The sequence below is a fragment of the Rana temporaria genome, chromosome 2 (genome assembly GCF_905171775.1).
Source record: "Rana temporaria chromosome 2, aRanTem1.1, whole genome shotgun sequence".
Classification (NCBI taxonomy): domain Eukaryota; kingdom Metazoa; phylum Chordata; class Amphibia; order Anura; family Ranidae; genus Rana; species Rana temporaria.
The window spans coordinates 59400878-59420878 of NC_053490.1; the positions used below are offsets into that span (position 1 = coordinate 59400878).

The 20001-nt window shown below is 39.7% G+C and overlaps 1 protein-coding gene across 8 annotated transcripts in view; it reads left to right on the plus strand.

Moving 5' to 3' along the window:
- Window positions 1–20001, plus strand: part of GRIA4 (glutamate ionotropic receptor AMPA type subunit 4) — a 430528-nt gene that overhangs the window by 357894 nt on the left and 52633 nt on the right. Inside the window, exon 10 of one of the 8 annotated variants that reach the window (XM_040340237.1) lies at window positions 1065–2412. The exons of the other annotated variants lie outside the window; for them this stretch is intronic. Within the exon in view, the coding sequence (XP_040196171.1) occupies window positions 1065–1097 (33 nt within the window). The 3' untranslated portion in view covers window positions 1098–2412. Of the gene's footprint in view, window positions 1–1064; window positions 2413–20001 lie in introns of those variants that run through there. 8 annotated transcript variants of the gene reach the window in all.

Consider the following 20001-nt stretch of genomic DNA (forward strand, 5'->3'; position numbering starts at 1 on the left):
TTATGTTGCAGAAGTGATTTTCAATATTTTTTTAAAAAATATTGTCCACAATATTATTATAACAATAACAATACTAGAAATGGCATTTCATATAGCATGTGCACACTTTAATCAACTGAAAAACATTTTTATTTTCTAAAACGTATTTCTTCTTATATACTTACCATGTATCACTTTCTCAATAGAAAAATGCTTACCAACATTTAAAATACATTTATAATATAGAATATGTTGCTCATGTACTTTTTCCAAAGTCAAACTAGTTACACATTGTACTTTAATAAATGGTAAAAAAAAAAAAAATTTAAGTTATTGAATATCAAAACAGCTCCATTATAATAGCTAATGGCACAAAAAACTGTATTTTGCTTCTGCCATCAAAATACCAGTTTCTTAAGTTAGCACCATGACTAGTCTTTTTTTTTGTATTGTAAATTCCAATAATTTTTGTACCATAGGTGAAAAATTATTGAAATTCACGTGCTACCATGAAATAATTTAAGAAGTTAATTTTGAAATTACTACTGTGCATTTCCCCACCCATACACAGCACACAAAAAGCCTAGACAGACTCGTTTTTTGCTGTAGAACCGTAGAACATAAATCACCTTTCTTTATAGCACAGTAATATCAAGCGTATTTGTCAGCCTCAAAAGTCAGACATGCCCTTTAATTTTGTTGTCAACACAGGCAAGTGTAGGGTGACCTTTATTTGTCTGGACTTTCCAGTACATTTCTCTGAACTTTTCACCCGCTCTGTTACACTTGGTTTAAAAAGAATACATTTATAAAACAATCTCAAATGGGAATAATGTGTTTAAATTGTTTCTTTTATTTTTTTATTTTTGGCTGCAGGGTTTTGTACACTTAAAACATAAATGGATATTTTTTTCATAATCTAATAATTCTGCTGTTACAGGATTATTGTACACAGTTCTGTGTACAGGGAGATAGAATGCTTATGCATGATAAGTTATACACTCTGAGCTGTTTGTACATTGCATTTTTTCCTAAAAGATTCAGTAATGGGAAATCATACTTCAGTACAGTCCTCCTCTTTTCAGCCTCTGATGAAGAATCCTATTTTAAGAAATTGATCAAGAAAGAACATTTTCAAGACCCAGCGACCATTCCTTGCTATGGCTCAAGTAAAATGCAACAATGTAGTCAAAGTAGTGAACTTTTTTTTTTCTCAGTCTGTAATGTGGATTAATATCCTTCTGACTTCATAACATCCATCACACTACTGATGAAATGCCTTGAGATATATTTAAATACAATAGTACTGAACGATCGTACAACCGCTCCCCAAAGTTCTCCAATAAAAAATTAATTGTAACACGGGAGGCTTCCTCTAAGACATCATGATGCTGTTAAAGGATAGCTTTTCAAGTGGGAATAGTATGCCAAATTAAGAATTACTTTTGGTCATATGTATAACATTTAAATTTAAAATAAACAGTTTTCCCTACATTTTTATGCTGTTAAAATAATCTAAATTTAGTACCATTTTGTAAAATTATAAACAAAAAACTCCTTAGTACTATATTGTATACAATTTAGTATTCAAAAAAAATTCTGCTGACAAAAATATATAGTTTATGATGTCTACTTAATTGTAACAACACGTGTTTCATTATTTATCTGCTGTAGTGTTGTTTTAGCATTTTATTTTGTATAATATGCTGTTTTTGCTATATATTGCCTGCTGCTGTGGCTTTATATTTCATATTTTATTTATATTTTAGTAAAAAACTTACACAATTGATGTTTATGGTAGTGTATAATATTAATAGTTCAGGATTCTCAATTAAATAGATTTTTTTGCATTAAAATGCTTTATGAAGTGTTACATTTCACTGCTGACTTTACATATGTACAGTGGTGCCCTTTGTATGTTTGAAAGAATTTCATAACAGGCATTTTAAAATAAGTTCACCTTATTGAACAATTATTTGGATCAAAAGTTTTTTTTCAACAATGGTAAGACTCTACAGAATAAAACCCTTGTAAAAATATTTATTAAAAGTAAAAAATAAATAAGATTACACATAAGAAATATCTGACCTTAACAAATTAATACCGTTTTTTTTTTACTATAAACTCCTCTCCATTGGATAATTTTCTTTGGCGTTTTTCCCTTTTACTTGTTATGTACTTATTTATCTTTAACAGCCCCTGCATTAGGTATATAAAGTGTGACCATTTTGTGCCTTGCAGATACAATATATAATGAGTTAAACTATAGGGGTGTACAATCTAAGAAACTGTAGCAATCAGCTAGGCAAAGAAAAGCCCCAAACTGAATTGATTTTTTTTTATACATTACATTTTTGTAGCCCCGTGATTATAATTATCATTTATAGCTCATAACAGTTAAATGTTTGGCGCTAACCTGACACCTGCCACTCAACCTTGAGAGAGATACGACGGTGTATCTCCTGATACGCCGTCGTATCTCTGACTTAGGCCCGTCGTATCTATGCGACTGATTCATAGAATCAGTTACGCATAGATATGCCTAAGATCCGACAGGTGTAACTGTGTTACACCGTCGGATCTTACCTGCATTTTAAAAATAGCCGCGGGGGGCGTTCTTGCTGATTTACATTGAGAAATATGTAAATCAGCGAGATACGGCAACTCACGAACGTACGTGGACCCGACGCAGTGTTGTTACGACGTTTCCGTATCGGTTTTCCCAGCGTATACTTACCCCTGCTTCTATGAGGCGCAGCCAATGTTAAGTATAGCCGTCTTTCCCGAATTCGTTCTCGAATACGGATGGACGTCATTTACGTAAGCGTCGAAACCACTGACGTCCTAGCGACGTCAGTAGGAGCAATGCACGCCGGGAAATTTTGCGGACGGCGCATGCTCATTTAAATCGGCGCGTGAACGCGCCTGATTTAAATAGTACACTCCCCCTAGCCGCGGAATTTGAATTCCGCCGGGGGTTTTACGATCCGCCGCCGCAAGTTTGGAGGTAAGTGGTTTGTGAATTACCCACTTGCCTCTCAAACTTGCGGCAGCGGATCTTAAATCACATAGATCACGCGGATCTAAAGATCCGCTGATCTATGTGAATCTAGCCCTCTCTGTACACTGTGAGATTGATTTACTAAGACTGGAGCGTGCAACATCTTGTTGTACATGGTAGCCAATCAGCTTCTAAGGTGAGCTTGTCCAGTTATGCTTTGACAAAAAAAATGGAAACTGATTGGTTTCAATGCAGAACTGCACCAGATATTGCACTCTCCAGTTTTAGTAATCAACTCCTGTGTGCCTTTACCTCCAATACGGGCAGACAGTTACTGAATTGCAGGAAGAATCAAGGAACTACCAGAGTGCTCACCATCGCCTTCGAAATTCATTGAGAACTACAAGACATCAGCCACAGCGGACAACGGTACTTGTAGTTCATTCATTCATTCACCGAACACGGCCGCACTGTTTTTAAACTCTGACAGCAGGTGCGGGAAAAGAAGGGTCACACGGAGAGGATGCAGGAGCTGGAACACGTAACAAATGTTCCAAAGGGGAACTTAGCCTTTAATTTCATTCTTTAATGTCAGGAAGTATATACAGTTCCTTGAAAAGGTATTCATACCCCTTAAAATGTTCCACATGTTACAACAAAAAATTTAAATTTATTTTATTGGGATTTTATGTGATAGACCAATACAAAGTGGCACATAATTGTGAAGTGAAAGGAAAATTATAAATAGTTTTCATTTTTTTTTACAAATAAATATCTAAAAAGTTTGGCGTGCATTTGTATTCAGCACCCTTTTCGCTGATACCCCTAACTAAAATCTAGTGGAACCAATTCCCTTCAGAAGTCACCTAATTAGTAAATAGGGCCCATCTGCATGTAATTTAATCTCAGTATAAATACAGCTGTTCTGTGAAGCCCTGAGAGGTTTGTTAGAGAACCTTAGTGAACACACAGCATCATGAAGGCCAAGGAACACACCAGATAGGTCAGGGTGAAAGTCATGGAGATTTTTAAAGCAGGAGTAGATTATAGAAAAATATCCCAAGCTTTGAACAGCTCACGGAGCAATCCACAATCCATGATCTGTCAAGCAATCCACAATTCTGGCCTTTATGGAAGAGTAGCAAGAAGAAAGCTATTGTCGAAAAAAGCCATAAGAAGTCCTGTTTGCAGTTTGCGAGAAGTCATGTGGGAGATACAGCAAACATGAGGAAGAAGGTGCTCTGGTTAGATTGAACTTCTTGGCCTAAAAGCCAACTAACACTACACATCACCCTGAAACACACCCCCCCCCCCCATTGTGAAACATGGTGGTGGCAGCATCATGTTGTGGGGATGCTTTTCTTCAGCAGGGACAGGGAAGCTGGTCAGAGTTGATGGGAATATAGACTGTGCCAAAAAAAGGGCAATCTTAAAAGAAAACCTGTTAGGCCTCGTACACACGACCGAACATGTCCGCTGAAACTGGTCCGACGGACCAGTTTCCGCAGACATGTTCGGTCATGTGTAGGGCCGACCGGACAATTTTCTGGCCGACCGGACAGGTTTCCAGCGGACAAATGTTTCTTAGCATGCTAAGAAACATGTCCGCTGGAACCATGTCCGCCGGACATGTCCGATGGTCAGTATGACTCATCGGACATGTCCGCTGGCCCGAGAACCCGCGCATGACGTCGAAGTGATTCGACGCATGCATGGAAGCATTAAACTTCCGGGTCATCGTCACTGCGTCGTAACCGCGTCGTCTCCGCGGGAAATTTGGTCTGATGGTGTGTACAGCCATCAGACCAAATGATCCCAAGCGGATATGTCCGATGAAAATGGTCCGCGGACCGTTTTCATCGGACAGATCCGTTCGTCTGTACGAGGCCTTAGGCCCCGTACACACCATAGAATCCATCCGCTGAAAAATCCCAGCAGATGGGTTTCAGCGGATAGATCCTATGGTGTGTACACGCCAGCGGATCTGTTTCCGCGGATATTTCTCCCAACGGATGGATCCGCTGGTCTGTATAGACTCACCGGATCCATCCGTCCGAAGGGATCCCCCGCATGCGTCGTAATGATTCGACGCATGCGTGGAATTCCTTATATGACAGCGTCGCGCACGTCGCCGCGTCATAATCGCGGCGACGGCGCGACACGTCATCGCCAGAGGATTTCGGCACGGATTTCAATGCGATGGTGTGTACACTCCATCACATAGAAATCCGCGGAAATCCTCGAGAGGATTTATCCGTGGAAACGGTCCGCTGGACCGTATTCGCGGATAAATTCTCTCGTGTGTATGGGGCCTTAGAGTTGGCAAAAGACTTGGGACTGCTGTGGAGATTCACTTTCCAACAGGACAACAACCCTAAACAGCCAGATCTACAATGGAATGGTTTAGATCAAATCATATTTGTGTGTTAGAATGGTCCAGTCAAAGTCCAGACCTAAATCCAATGAAAATCTGGGGCAAGACTTGAAAATTGCTGTTAATATGTGCTCTCCATCCAATCTAACAGAGCTTGAGCTATTTTGCAAAGTAGAATGGGCAAAAATGTCACTCTCTAGATGTGCAAAGCTGGTTGAGACATCCCCAAAAAGACTTGCAGCTGTAATTTCAGCAAAAGGTGGTTCTACAAAGTATTGACTCAGGGGGCTGAATACAAATGCACGCCACACTTTTCACATATTTATTTGTAAAAAGAAATTGAAAACCATTTATTTTCCTTCCACTTCACAATTATGTGACACTTTGTGTTGGTTTATCACATAAAATCCCAATAAAATACATTTACCTTTTTGGTTGTAACATGACAAAATGTGGAAAATTTCAAGGGGTATGAATACTTTTTTAAGGCACTGTGAGAGGTGTTAATTTTTGGGTGAACATGTCTGAAGGTGTTAATTGTCATATTTGGTTAGTGAAGACAATTGGTCTGATCTGTTAATCATAAGAGGTATGAAAGAGGTAATTTATGTTAAACTGGAATAACTATCTATAAACAGGGGTGGGGCCTTTAAGATATTTAATGCCATTTTAACTTCTCTACCCTGAAGATTTGACAAAATGTATAACTTCAGCCATGTGAATCCAAGGAATAGCACCTTTTACAGACTTCCTAACACAAGGGATGGGATAATGTAATTAACCACTTCCATACAGGGCACGTATACACCTTCCCGCCCAAGCCAATTTTCAGCTTTCAGCACTGTCGCACTTTGAATGGCAATTGCGCGGTCGTGCTACACTGTACCCAAACAAAATCGGCGTCCTTTTTTCCCCACAAATAGAGCTTTCTTTTGGTGGTATTTGATCACCTCTGCGATTTTTTTTTTTTTGCGCAACAACTAAAAAAAGACTGGAAATTTTGAAAAAAAATTACGTTTTTATTTTTTTCTGTAAATTTTTTTGTAAATAAGTAAGTTTTCTCTTTCAATTATGGGCACTGATATGGCGGCACTGATGGGCACAGATGAGATGGCACTGATGGACATCGATGAGGTAGTACTGACGGGCACAGATGAGGTGGTACTGATTGGCGGCGCTGGTATGCGGCACTGATGGGCGCTGATATGCGGCACTGATGGGCACTCATAGGCGGCACTGATGGGCACATGGGCGGCACTGATGGGCACACATAGGCGGCACTGATGGGCACATGGGCGGCACTGATGGGCACTCATGGGTGGCACTGATGGGCACTCATGGGCGGCACTGATGGGCACTGTGGGGTGGCACAGATGGGCACTGTGGGGTGGCACAGATGGGCACTGTGGGGTGGCACTGATGGGCACTGTGGGGTGGCACTGATGGACACTGTGGGGCGGCACTGTTTTCCTTTTGTTGTCAGTCAGTGCCCATTTGTGGGCACTGATTGGCATCTTTATTTTTTTTCCAGACTTTTTTTTTTTTTGTTTCAAACTTTTTTTTTTTTTTTTTCAAACTTTTTTTTTTTTTTTTTTTTAGACTTTTTTTTTGCCCCGTTTTTTTTCTTCCTGCCCTTCCCTGGTGGTCCAGGGTGGGCTTCCCTGGTGGTCCATGTGGCGATCCGAGGGGGGGCTGCGCTGATAAACAATCAGTGCGACCCCCCCCCTGTCAGGAGAGCCGCAGATCGGCTCTCCTCTACTCACGTCTGTCAGACGCGAGTGAGGAAGAGCCATCGACGGCTCTTCCTGTTTACATCGTGATCAGCCGTGATTCGACACGGCTGATCACGTGGTAAAGAGTCTCCGTGAGAGACTCTTTATCGAGATCGGTGTTGCGGGGTGTCTGACTGACACCCCGCAACAACGATCGCCGCGATGCGCGCCCCCGGGGGCGCGCAGCGGCTCAGAATCCTGAGGATGTCATATGACGTCCGGTCAGGATTCTACAACCACTTTGCCGACGTCAATTTGTCATTGGCGGGCGGCAAGTGGTTAAAGAAGTGTGTCCCTGACACTAATTATAACTGAAGAAGCAAGATGAAACATTGCAGAACAAGTCCAGTTGAATATGACTAACTAATCATTAGCTAGTGAAAATCCTCCAATATTAACAAAAGGGAAATTCCCTTTTTTGTAGACTTTTTTTCTTCTACTGGATAGAAAAGTAATGTAATTCTCCTTAATGGGACTAAGACAGAGATACAAAAAAAACTTGACAGGGGTTTAAGCAATTACCTACGCTATCCAAAATAAAAAAAAGTATGGGCTTTAGATATATTTTAAGCCCTATCCACACATTTAATACAGCTCTTAGAAAGTTGAATATATCACCTAAACTGCCATGGCAATCCACACACAACATTTCTGTGATTCAAGTTTCACTTACTGTTTATAGCAGTGATTCTCAAACTGTGTGCCGTGGCACACTAGTGTGCCACATGTGATTTGCAGGTGTGCCGTGGGAGTTTCAAAAGTATTTAAAATTGCTAGCATTTTGAAACCTTGAACCTTTCAAAAAAATTAATTGATAAATCAATGTCGCAAAAGTTAAAAAAGTAACATATATAAAACCGAAATCTCTGGCGGTCTGTCATTCATTGGTTTCTGAACCATTACATTACAACTTTGATGCTTGTAAAGATTGTTCATTGTTTAGCGATCGAGAAATACTTAAACAAGTCTGTAACTCTGAAAGAGAAACTGTTCAATGAAAAGCAAGGAAGCAAGCGAAAGTACAAAGAAGATTACAATCATTAAATCTGATTTGCTCTCGAAAGCAGGCACATCCTTCAGATTAAATTTAAAATTAAATATATATATATATATATATATATATATATATATATATATATATATATATATATATACAGTGGGGATCGAAAGTTTGGGCACCCCAGGTAGAAATTTGTATTAATGTGCATAACGAAGCCAAGGAAAGATGGAAAAATCTCCAAAAGGCATCAAATTACAGATTAGACATTCTCATAATATGTCAACAAAAGTTAGATTTTATTTCCATCATTTACACTTTCAAAATTACACAAAACAAAATAATGGCGTCTGCAAAAGTTTGGGCACCCTGCAGAATTTATAGCATGCACTGCCCCCTTTGAAAAGCTGAGACCTGCCAGTGTCATGGATTGTTCTCAATCATCGTCTGGGAACCATGGGTTCTTCTAAGCAGTTGTCTAGAAAACTGAAACTGAAAATAGTTGATGCTCACAAAGCTGGAGAAGGCTATAAGAAGATAGAAAAGTGTTTTCAGATGTCAATATCCTCTGTTCGGAATGTAATTAAAAAATGGCAGTCATCAGAAACAGTGGAAGTTAAAGCAAGATCTGGAAGGCCAAGAAAAATATCAGACAGAACAGCTCGCAGGATTGTGAGAAAAGCAATTTAAAACCCACGTTTGACTGCACGATCCCTCCAGAAAGATCTGGCAGACACTGGAGTTGTGGTACACTATTCCACTATAAAGAGATACTTGTACAAATATGGTCTTCATGGAAGAGTCATCAGAATAAAAGCTCTTCTACGTCTTCACCACAAAAATCAGCGTTTGAACTTTGCAAATGAACATATAGACAAGCCTGATGCATTTTGGAAACAAGTTCTGTGGACCGATGAGGTTAAAATAGAACTTTTTGGCCGGAATGAGCAAAGGTATGTTTGGAGAAGAAAGGGCACAGAATTTAATGAAAAGAACCTCTGTCCAACTGTTAGGCATGGGGGTGGATCAATCATGCTTTGGGGTTGTATTGCAGCCAGTAGAAGGAAAAATGGATTCAGTAACATTTCAGCAAATTTTGGATGGTAACTTGATGCCATCTGTGAAAAAGCTGAAGTTAAAGAGAGGATGGCTTCTACAAAAGGATAATGATCCTAAACATACCTCAAAATCCACGAGGGATTATATCAAGAGGCGTAAACTGAAGGTTTTGCCATGGCCTTCACATTCTTCAGACCTCAACATAATTGAAAATCTATAGATAGACCTTAAAAGAGCAGTGCGTGACAGACAGCCCAGAAATCTCAAAGAACTGGAAGACTTTTGTAAGGAAGAATGGGCAAAGATACCTCAAACAAGAATTGAAAGACTCTTGGCCGGCTACAAAAAGCGTTTACAAGCTGTGATACTTGCCAAAGGGGACAGTACAAGATATTAAAGGAGTTGTAAAGGAAACATATTTTTTTGCTGAAATTACTGTTTACAGGGTATAGAGACATAATAGTTAACTGATTCCTTTTAAAATTGATTAAAAATAGATAAAAAAAAAATGATAAAAATCAATCATATAATGTACCTCTAGTTTCGTTTTTTCATCTAGTTTCGTTTTTGTATCTAGTTTCGTTTTTGCATGTTATCCTGCCTCTGTGCTAGACAGAGCCATAGAGCAGTGTTGGAAAATGAAACTAGAATCTCCCAGTATTGTGGTCATCAGGAAACAGACAACCAGGAAGTGTCCAGAACAGAGAAGAATTACAGCAACATCAGAGCAAAAACGAACAATGAGGACATGAAACCAGGACTGCAGTAAGGTAAAGGAAGCTATTTAGCAAAAAAAAAAATCCTTTAGTGACCCTTTAACTCTGCAGGGTGCCCAAACTTTTGCAGACGCCATTTTTTTGTTTTCTGTCATTTTGAAAGTGTAGATGATGGAAATAAAATCTAACTTTTTTTGACATATTATAAGAATGTCTAATCTGTAATTTGATGCCTTTTGGAGATTTTTCCATCTTTCCTTGGCTTTGTTATGCACATTAATACAAATTTTTACCTGGGGTGCCCAAACTTTCGATCCCCACTGTATATATAAAAATAAATAAGTTCTTCACCACAATTTTTTTTAAATCTTTTCAGGTGTGTCGTGAATTTTTTTTTATCTTTTTGGTGTGCCACAGGGCAAAAAAGTTTGAGAAACACTGGTTTATAGACACCTTCATTTGATAAAGAGAAGCCTTCTGTACAAGCTTGAAACACATTCTGATGGCAATAATTGGTGTATAATGCATATAGATTACTAATTTTGAGTGGTATGTTTTAGGTAGAGCTTCGAGCTCTAGACTTGTTTGTTTTAAGTTTTACTAGGCAAGCAAACCTTCATTCATTCATACAAGGGACAAATATTATCCCAGCTTGATAACTTTAGGCCTTCCACCAATAATCCCTTATTATTATACTGTATAGACACCTTTAATAACCGCTTTGATGTAAACTGGTTAGGAAGGCTAAAGCGGATCCATGAGGGCTATATTGGTGCATGTTTGCAGTTTCTTTTAGAATTTTTTTTAATGTTTTCTTCTTAATCTGGATGGTCACACACATGTCAAATGCCTGTTTCATTCATATAGCCCCAAACAAATCTGTAGCAGTCAGGCAATCCACAAATTAACCCAGGATTGCATATCTAGGGGTGCATGATGAAGTGCTAAACGTGAGGCAGAAGGGGCATCTGTAACAAACACCCAGGGAAAATATAGGCTTAAACTGTAGTTTCTATTTTCTGATGTTGACGCCACAGGACCCAGAACTAGGAAATGTACAAGTGCTGTTGCTTTCTCTACGGTTAAAGGTGTATTTTACAATAGATTCCTAGAGCTACAGTTACGTCTCTATGCAGACAGTCATTTTGTTGTAAAGGTGTCTATAGTTAGAGAAGTATGCCACTTAAGAAGGAGGCATGGAGCTTTTAGGTTCTAGTCACTGTATGCTATGGAAGTGAGCGTACAAAAATGACCTTGTTTATTATTTGTACTGGGCCTGTGAGGAGATGATTTAACCCTGCATTCCAACCATATGGGAACAATGTGCCACATATGGAGTCCTAAATAACGTGTTCAAAAATTAGAATCTTCAGTGTATATTCAATTTGTAGACTATTTATTGGACAAAGACCATTCTGAGTTGATCCTTTGGGAGTTTAGGAAACTAATATTCTACAAACGACCATATCAATTAAACTTCATGGAGGGTCCAGTTGATGCACAAGTAAGCCACTGTCCTTATAAAACAATAATGTAACAGATTATAGCCCTAGGTGTGCAATATGTACCTGTCAAGAGAGAGTCAGGTAGAGGGCAATGTTTGGTCTTAAGGAAGATTAGATTAATAATCCTATCAGAATCTTATTGCAAAAAAAACTGTGTTTCATAATATTGAAACCGGGGCAGAAAAGGTTATCAGTTATCATTAAAAAAAAATTTTTTTTATGTATGAGTATTTTTTAAACAAATGAAAAAGAAAAGATACCTCATGCCTGATAACTAGAAAAGGTGTTTGTATATGTAAATATAATGGGCTGCTATCCCTAACTAGATAGATATACTTACTAAAACGAATATAAAGTGCATAAAGATTAATATCTATAATCCATGTTCAAATAATCAAAATATAGTGAAAACAATTGTACGCATACAAAAGTGACTTTGTGAGAATGACACAAAATTTTGAAAGTCCAATGTGAAGTGACACTGGTAAGTAGTTATTTCTTCTGATTTCTGAAGACTATAGGTACACCTTCACGACTAGAGATTAGATACCCTGGGCCCAGATTCACAAAAGGACTTACGACGGCGTATCTCCTGATATGCCGTCGTAAGTCCGAATGTTGCCAAGATACGACTGACGTAAGTCTCTTACGCCGTCGTATCCTGGGGTGCATATTTATGCTGGCCGCTAGGGGCGCTTCCGTATATTTCCGCGTCCAATATGCAAATGAGCTAGATACGCCGATTCACAAACGTACTCGCGCCCGGCGGATTAAAATACGCTGTTTACATAAGGCGTACGACCGGCGTAACTTTACCCTTCATAAAGCAGGGGTAAGTCATGTTAAGGTATGGACGTCGGAAACGTCGGAACAGCGTAGTATTTTACGTCGTTTGCGTAAGTCGTCCGTGAATGGGGATGGGCGTAGGTTACGTTCACGTCGACTAAACATTGAGCCGGCGTAAGTTAGGGAGAAAATTCGACGTGATACTGAGCATACGCGCGCATGCGCTGTTTGTTAGGTGCGTCATTTACATGGGGTCACGATTCATTTTCATACAACACGCCCCCTACCAGCCTACTTTGAATTACGTTAGCTTACGCCGGCCCATTTACGCTACGCCGCCGCAACTTACGGAGCAAGTGCTTTGTGAATACTACACTTGCCTGTCTAAGTTGCGGCGGCGTAGCGTAAATAGGATACGCTACGCCCGCACAAAGATGCGCCCAGATACGTGAATCTGGCCCCTGAAGTGGGCAATATGTGGATTCTGCTTACCAGATGGTGTTGACCTCTATAATGAAAAACAGGTCAATTGCACTCTAGCAAGATAATGCTTGCTGTAATAGTGGAGACTGTAAGGACTGCTCAATCCCTCAAACCAACAAGGATCACAAAAGGGATATGTGAAAGAAATATAGAAGGATCCAATAGTGTAATCCTGTTTAATTTAAAATTTGTAAAATACAAATGCCAACTGGCTGCTTACGGCACTGAGGCTGGGCGAAGGCACAATAATGTAAGCAGCCACAGTTGGCATTTGTATTGTGATTGACCTGTTTTTCATTAGAGGTCAACACCACCTGGTAAGCAGAATCCACATATTGACCACTTCGGGTGTCTAATCTCTAGTTGGTGAAAGTGTACCTATGTTCTTCAGCAATCACAAGAAATAACTACTTACCAGTGTCACTTCATATTGGACTTTCAAAAATTGTTTTTGTGTGTCATTCTCACAATCTTTTGCCAATGTTTGTTTCACAAGTCACTTTTGTATGCGTACAATTGTTTGCACTATATTTTGATTATTATTATTTTGATTATTTGAACATGGATTATAGATATTAATCTTTATATGTATGCACATTGGCATTTGTAAAACAATCACTCATATAGTAAATGTCAAAATACAGTTTAATACACGTAATTGCACTTCAGTATCTAGCCATACCCACTGATTGACTTTAGGTGGTCCTAGTCAGTGTTTAACTCACCAATAAATAATACATACATCTTGGATGGATATAAGATATATACAGCAACACAAGGGTCCTCTAGCACCTAAGGGCCCTTAATGCCTCGTACACACGGTCGGACTTTCCGAGAAAAAAAGTCAGACAGGCATTTTTTCTCGGAAAGTCCGGCCGTTTGTAGCCTCAATGGGACTTTTTTGGTCGGGAGTCCGACGGACATTAGATAGAGAACCTGTTCTCTATTTTTCTGTCGGACTTCCGACGTACTCACGGCAGACTTTTGCATGGTCAAAAGTCAGACTGTGTATACGAGGCATTATACTAGATATGGGTCCGGCATTTGCAGGGATCCTCTATGCCTTTGACATAGACCAGGACATTGCTTTTTTTACATAGATTCATCAGCATAGGTGTTAGATGAGGATTTTAATTAATGCTGGTTAGGTGTAAGCTGGAGTCCCACTTTAAAGTAAAGAGGGTGTTCACCGTCTTATCTAGTTTCATATTCTGAACCATAAGATATTAAAGCAAAGTGCAACTCTTCTATCTATCTTTCTATCTATCTGTCTGTCTATCTATCTATCTATCTATCTATCTATCTATCTATCTATCTATCTATCTATCTATCTATCTATCTATCTATCTATCTTTGTACCTGGGCAGTTGCTGACTTGCATAGGGAAATTGACATATATAACATATATATATCAAATTCCAAATCAAGTTTTTTCTAATATTCGGCACCAAAAACATATGCGCTTAGTGGAAAAATGCAAATTAAGTACTTGAGAAACAAAATTATATTATTTCAGTCTGTATGTAATAGAGGTATTTAACAGCAGATGCTTACTGGATAATTGCTGATATGTACATGTTTGGTTAAATAATTTGCGTATTTGCATAATCCCTAAAGAATGGATTTCCTTGAATGAAATGTTTTTTTTTTTGCTTTAAGATTTATGCACGTGCTAAGCACAAGCAATAGCATGTCACTGCACCGATAAGAAAAATCCTCATATTTTGTATAATTTAATTTGTACCATAATAAAGCTTACTATTGAAAGACATATCAAATCATGTTTTCTATTTTTTGACATGTTCCTGAAAAACCACACAGCAGATTTGTACTTAATAAGGTAATTTGTGTGTTTTATGTAAAGTGTAAAGTTAATGAATGTTACTTTTAGCAGTGTACAAATGTATCTGTACCACTTATGTTTACTTACAGTATGTTATGGTCTAGTTTATATTGATATTTTTCTTGTTGATGTATTAAAATGGTGTGTTTTCTGTGAAACGTGGTGCAGAGGCTATTATTTTCTTATTTTGAAAAGTCATAATAGGTCACATATTTAGTACTTTAGTATAATCAAATACAATACTGCAAGCATTAACGCAAGAAAAAAAAATATAACCCAAAGTCCAGCTCCAGGTAGAACTTTTTTTGGGGTGGGTAAAGCTCTGTTCAGAGATGCAATGGAGCGTGCGTGCGCTTCCGCACATCGCATGCAGAGCAGCCCTTTCGTTTCAATGGGTTGCCCTAACTTACACATTAAAAACACTTACAAGACATCTATGTCCCTTTTGCAAAATTGCACAGCACCCAACCACTTGGTTGCAGCGGCATCATGTCTTATGGCACGCATGAAAATACGCAGATGTGTGGGGCGTGACATTAAGAATTAATGGCACCTCCATGTGTCTGCTAATGAGAGGCACATTTCTGTGCATGTCAAGAAAGCACACGATTTGTGTGAACACACCCTCAGAGTCAAAACGTATGTCGAGTTTTTATTGCAGTCTGTGTCCTCACTGTGGAAAATTCCTTCACTTTCTGTCCCGGTGACACCAAGACAAAGGATTGAGTGTGGGTGTCTCCAAAATTGTTCTAAGCCTTGTCCACTCTATTAAATAAATGTTCTTTGGTTGCTGTTTCTATTCCTATCAGAGAGATACCTCATCACTTTCTGTCCTTGTGACACCTTGATACATCTCTGTGACAAGAATGCAGATAGCTGTAAAATATATATATATATATATATATATATATACACACATTTACTCTAATTGGTAATAAAGTAAATAGTATGCAGTTTGGTTTCTCTGCTTTTAGACAGGACTAAAAAAAATCTTTCTTCTTGCAGTTTGTGACGTGTATATAAGTGGATATAACCATATATGTTATGTATATAAAACACCAATATCTTGAAAGCAGGCCCTTCTTGCTTGCACAACATATATAAAGCAATGAGATTAAATGGAAGGAGGGGAAGGGGGAATCTCAGTTGCCTTGGAAATGCATCCGGATGGATTCACGTTTTCTAATCAGCAGTATCCACTGAAGAGGTTAAAACTAAGCAAATGCTAAGCCCTTCAGTCCCTTGGAATTAATTCCCTATATTGCTTTTCCAGTAATACAGAAATGTAGGGGCATTTCATGATCTGTATTTCACTTGGATGACAATCCAAAGTGTGCAGTTCGTGCAGCAAGTTCATGCTGTTATTGCATATTTGTATCTGCACGTGTTAGTCATCTACGGGTAGATCCCATTAGGTCTCCTTAACCTAGATCACTAGAAAAGGATTAAAGGGGTTGTAAAGTCAGAAGGTGTTTTTTTTATCTTAATGCATTCTATGCATTAAGATAAAAATCCTTCTGTGTGTAGCAACCCCCCTAATACTTACCTAAGCCCCATCTCTGTCCAGCAATTTTAACGTGTGTCTCAGCCATCCAGGACTCTCCCTCCTGCTTGACTGAAATACAGCAGCGGCACCATTGGCTCCCGCTGCTATCAGTCAAAGTCAGTTAGCCAATCAGGAGAGAGAGGGGAGGGGCCGAACCGTAGCTCCGTGTCTGATTGGACACATGGAGCTGCAGCTCGGCTTGAGTGCCCCCATAGCAAGCTGCTTGCTGTGGGAGCAATTAACGATAGGGAGGGACCAGGAGCACAGAAGAGGGACCCAAGAAGAGGAGGATCTTGGCGGCTCTGTGCAAATTGACTCCAACAGAACAGGTAAGTTTAACATGTTTGTTATTATAAACTCCATTTACTTCTATTTGGGGCTCCTGTAGAGAGATTTCTCTAATTTCCTATCCTGCTGACCATGGTTTTAGAATCAGAAAGTGAGGGGAAATTTAGAATAAGGACACAGACAAAAATAAATATTCAAGAGGGGTTCTACTATTCCCCTCCTCTACTAAAGAAAAGCATTTTTATTTCTGCCTGTATTGCTGTTGGAGAGTTCCTCTCAAACCCTGTATACTAAAATGTTAACAGGACATCAAGTAAGTGAAAAATCTCTCTAATGGTGCCCCATATCCAAAACATGTCTGGAAAGAACAAAGTTACTGGAGTCAGGCTGCACATGCTCAGTTTGGTGTGTATTGCTAGAGAGTTTTTTTTCTTGGGAGGATGCATATGATCAGCACTGGGCCAATCAGCACTGTCCAGACAGAGGGTCAGGGGTTCTGTATCCTCATAGGACAGCCAGTGCAGTATGAAAACTCCCCCTACAAGCTTTAACCAGACACTTATAAAAGTGACAAGACTGCTAGATACTGCTAATGAGAAAGGGCATTTAGCTGTTTATATTTACGAAAATGATTTATACAGTAAACCATGCATTTTTATAGCACTGATCGTTGTATAAATGTCAATGGTCCCAAAAGTGTCCTATCTATCTGTCCACCACAATGTCGCAGTCCAGCTAAAAATCACTGATCACCACCATTACTAGTAAAAATAATAATAATAATAATAAAAATGCCAAAATGCCCTATTTTGTAGACGCTATAATCAATCAATATACGCTTTGGTACTACCTACATTTAAAAAAAGTTGAATAATGCCCACTTGATCTGAGGATAGCCATTGACAGTCAAAGTAATGACAAAGCTGGAACACTGTAAAAATTATAAAATAATTAAAGTTTGTGGGAAAGATGTATGCAGTGCAAGGCATCTATGGGGTTGATTTACTAAAGGAGCAGGGGCTGTTTACTTAGTGAATGCTTACTAACGTAGATTAGATATAGATCTCATACAGACAATCCAGGTTCACATCATAAATGATAAAAAAAAGTGGTACAACATAGTTGCCTTGGGGTTTAATCAATACAGCATGATAAAGTCTTTTTAGTGAAACACCATTTTAATCCTGTCTCCCTAGTTGCAGCAGGTCTGTTTATTACTTAGCTTAGAAAACTAGGTGAATTAAGTCCTCATGTACACAGGGAATCTGATAAAACAAGCTTCAAAGCCACTACCGACACCAGGAAAAATCAGCTGTAAAAACACGCTTTTAGTAGCTTTTTGCACTAGCGTTAATTTGCGTTTTGCATTTAGCAGCGTTTCTAAGCCTCTTCTATTTTCCACAAAGCACAAGTTGCATGACGTGTCAGAATCAATGATTCCCTATAAGAGCCGTCTTAACTGATCCGACTTTCAGCCCACCCATTGATTGGAATGGAAGTCACATCCAAGTCGGATCATCATGGCATGCAACTTGTGCTCTGAGGATCCTGAAGGGGAACCACACGCCAAAATAAAATAGGCCCAGGCCCTTTAAGTCTGGTATGGATCTTGAAAGGGAACCCCATGCCAAAATGAAAAAAAAAAGGCGTGGAAACCCCCCCCCCCCCCTGAGACCACATCAGACCCTTCAGTCTAATATGGATTTTAAGGGAAAACCCCATGCTGAAAAAAAAACAGTGTGGGGTCCTCCCTAAAATCATTACCAGATCCTTATCTGAACATGCAACCCGGCAGGTCATAAAAGGGGGGGTGAGTGAGCGGCTGCCCCCCCTAGACCATACCAGGCCACATGCTCTCAACATAGGGAAAGGGGGTGCTTTGGTGCGGGGGGCCCTCAGCACCTCCCCCCATCCCAAAGCACCTTGTTGATGGGGAAAATTGTGGTTTTGGGGGTCTGAGGGCAGGGTGCTTATCAGAAACTGGAAGCCCCCTTTAACAAGGGGGCCCCCAGATCACACACCCCCACTATGTAAATAAGTATGGGGTACATTGCCCCTACCCATTCACCCCCAAAATAGACAGTAAAGTGTAAATAAAAACAAGAGACGGTTTTCACAAGTTCTTTATTGAAAATCTTCTTCTTCCGGTCTTCTCCCTCTGGTCTTCTACCTCCGGTGGTGTTTTTTTCCTCCGGTGTTCTTCCTCTGGTTTTCTCCCTCCCGTTGTGTTCTTCCTCTGGTTTTCTCCCTCCCGTTGTGTTCTTCCTCTGGTTTTCTCCGCCACGTCATGTGCCTCACAAGGGGCGGAGTCTTGTGCTTGCAGTGACTGGGTGGCCATGCCCCATGGCTATATAAAAAACTGCCAGAGAACAGATCAGGTCGGCGGCTGAGAGGACAGCGGCGGCGGAGAAAACTGGGGGAAGAAGGAGAAAGTAGACTGGAGGAAGAACACACAACTGGGGGGGAGAACACACCACCAGAGGGAGAAGACCAGAGGAAGAAGACAGGAGGAAGAAGATTTTTTATCAAGGACTTGTGAAAAACGTTTCTTGTTTTTATTTACACTTCACTGCCTTTTTTGGGGGGGAATGAGTAGGGGCACAAAGGGGGATTTGAGGGCCCCCTTGTTAAAAGGGGATTTCAGATAGCGATATGTCCCCCTCCCCACAGACCCCCACAACCATCACCCAGGGTTGTCAGGAAGAGGTCCTTGTCCCCATCAACATGGGGACAAGGTGCTCTGGGGTGGGGGGACAGAGCCCCCCTGCCCCAAAGCACCCACCTTTCCTATGTTGAAGGCATATGACCTGGTATTGTCTATGGGGGCTCTCATAGAAAACTATTGATTTTGACATAGTTACATAGTTAGTCAGGTTGAAAAAAGACACAAGTCCATCAAGTTCAACAAACAAGAAATAAAACAATAATAATATCGTACAATCATATACCCAACTCTATACCCACAGTTGATCCAGAGGAAGGCAAAAAAAAAACAGCAACGCATGATCCAATTTGCTACAGCAGGGGAAAAAAATCCTTCCTGATCCCCCATGAGGCAATCGGATATTCCCTGAATCAACTTTACCTATAAATGTTAGTACATGTAAAAAAAAACACTAGATGCGGCTTAACGCTGCATCCAGAAGTTTTTACAGCTGTAACGCTGGTCTTCAGAACGTGCTGGCCCCTGAATATTTTTGCCACTTAAAAATGCCTATGCCACTTACAGCTCCTAAAAGGATTGAAAGTTTGGGCACCCCAGGTAAAAATGTGTATTTATGTGCATAACGAAGCCAAGGAAAGATGGAAAAATCTCCAAAAGGCATCAAATTACAGATTAGACATTCTTATATGTCAAAAAAGTTAGATTTTATTTCCATCATTTACACTTTAAAAATCACAGAAAACAAAAAAATAGCATCTGCAAAAGTTTGGCACCCTGCAGAATTTATAGCATGCAGTGTCATGGATTGTTCTCAATCATCGTCTGGGAAGACCAGGTGATGTCAATCTCAAAGGTTTTAAATGCCCAGACTCATCTGACCGAGCCCCAACAATCAGCACCATGGGTTCTTCTAAGCAGTTGTCTAGAAAACTGAAAATAGTTGACGCTCACAAAACTGGAGAAGTCTATAAGAAGATAGCAAAGTGT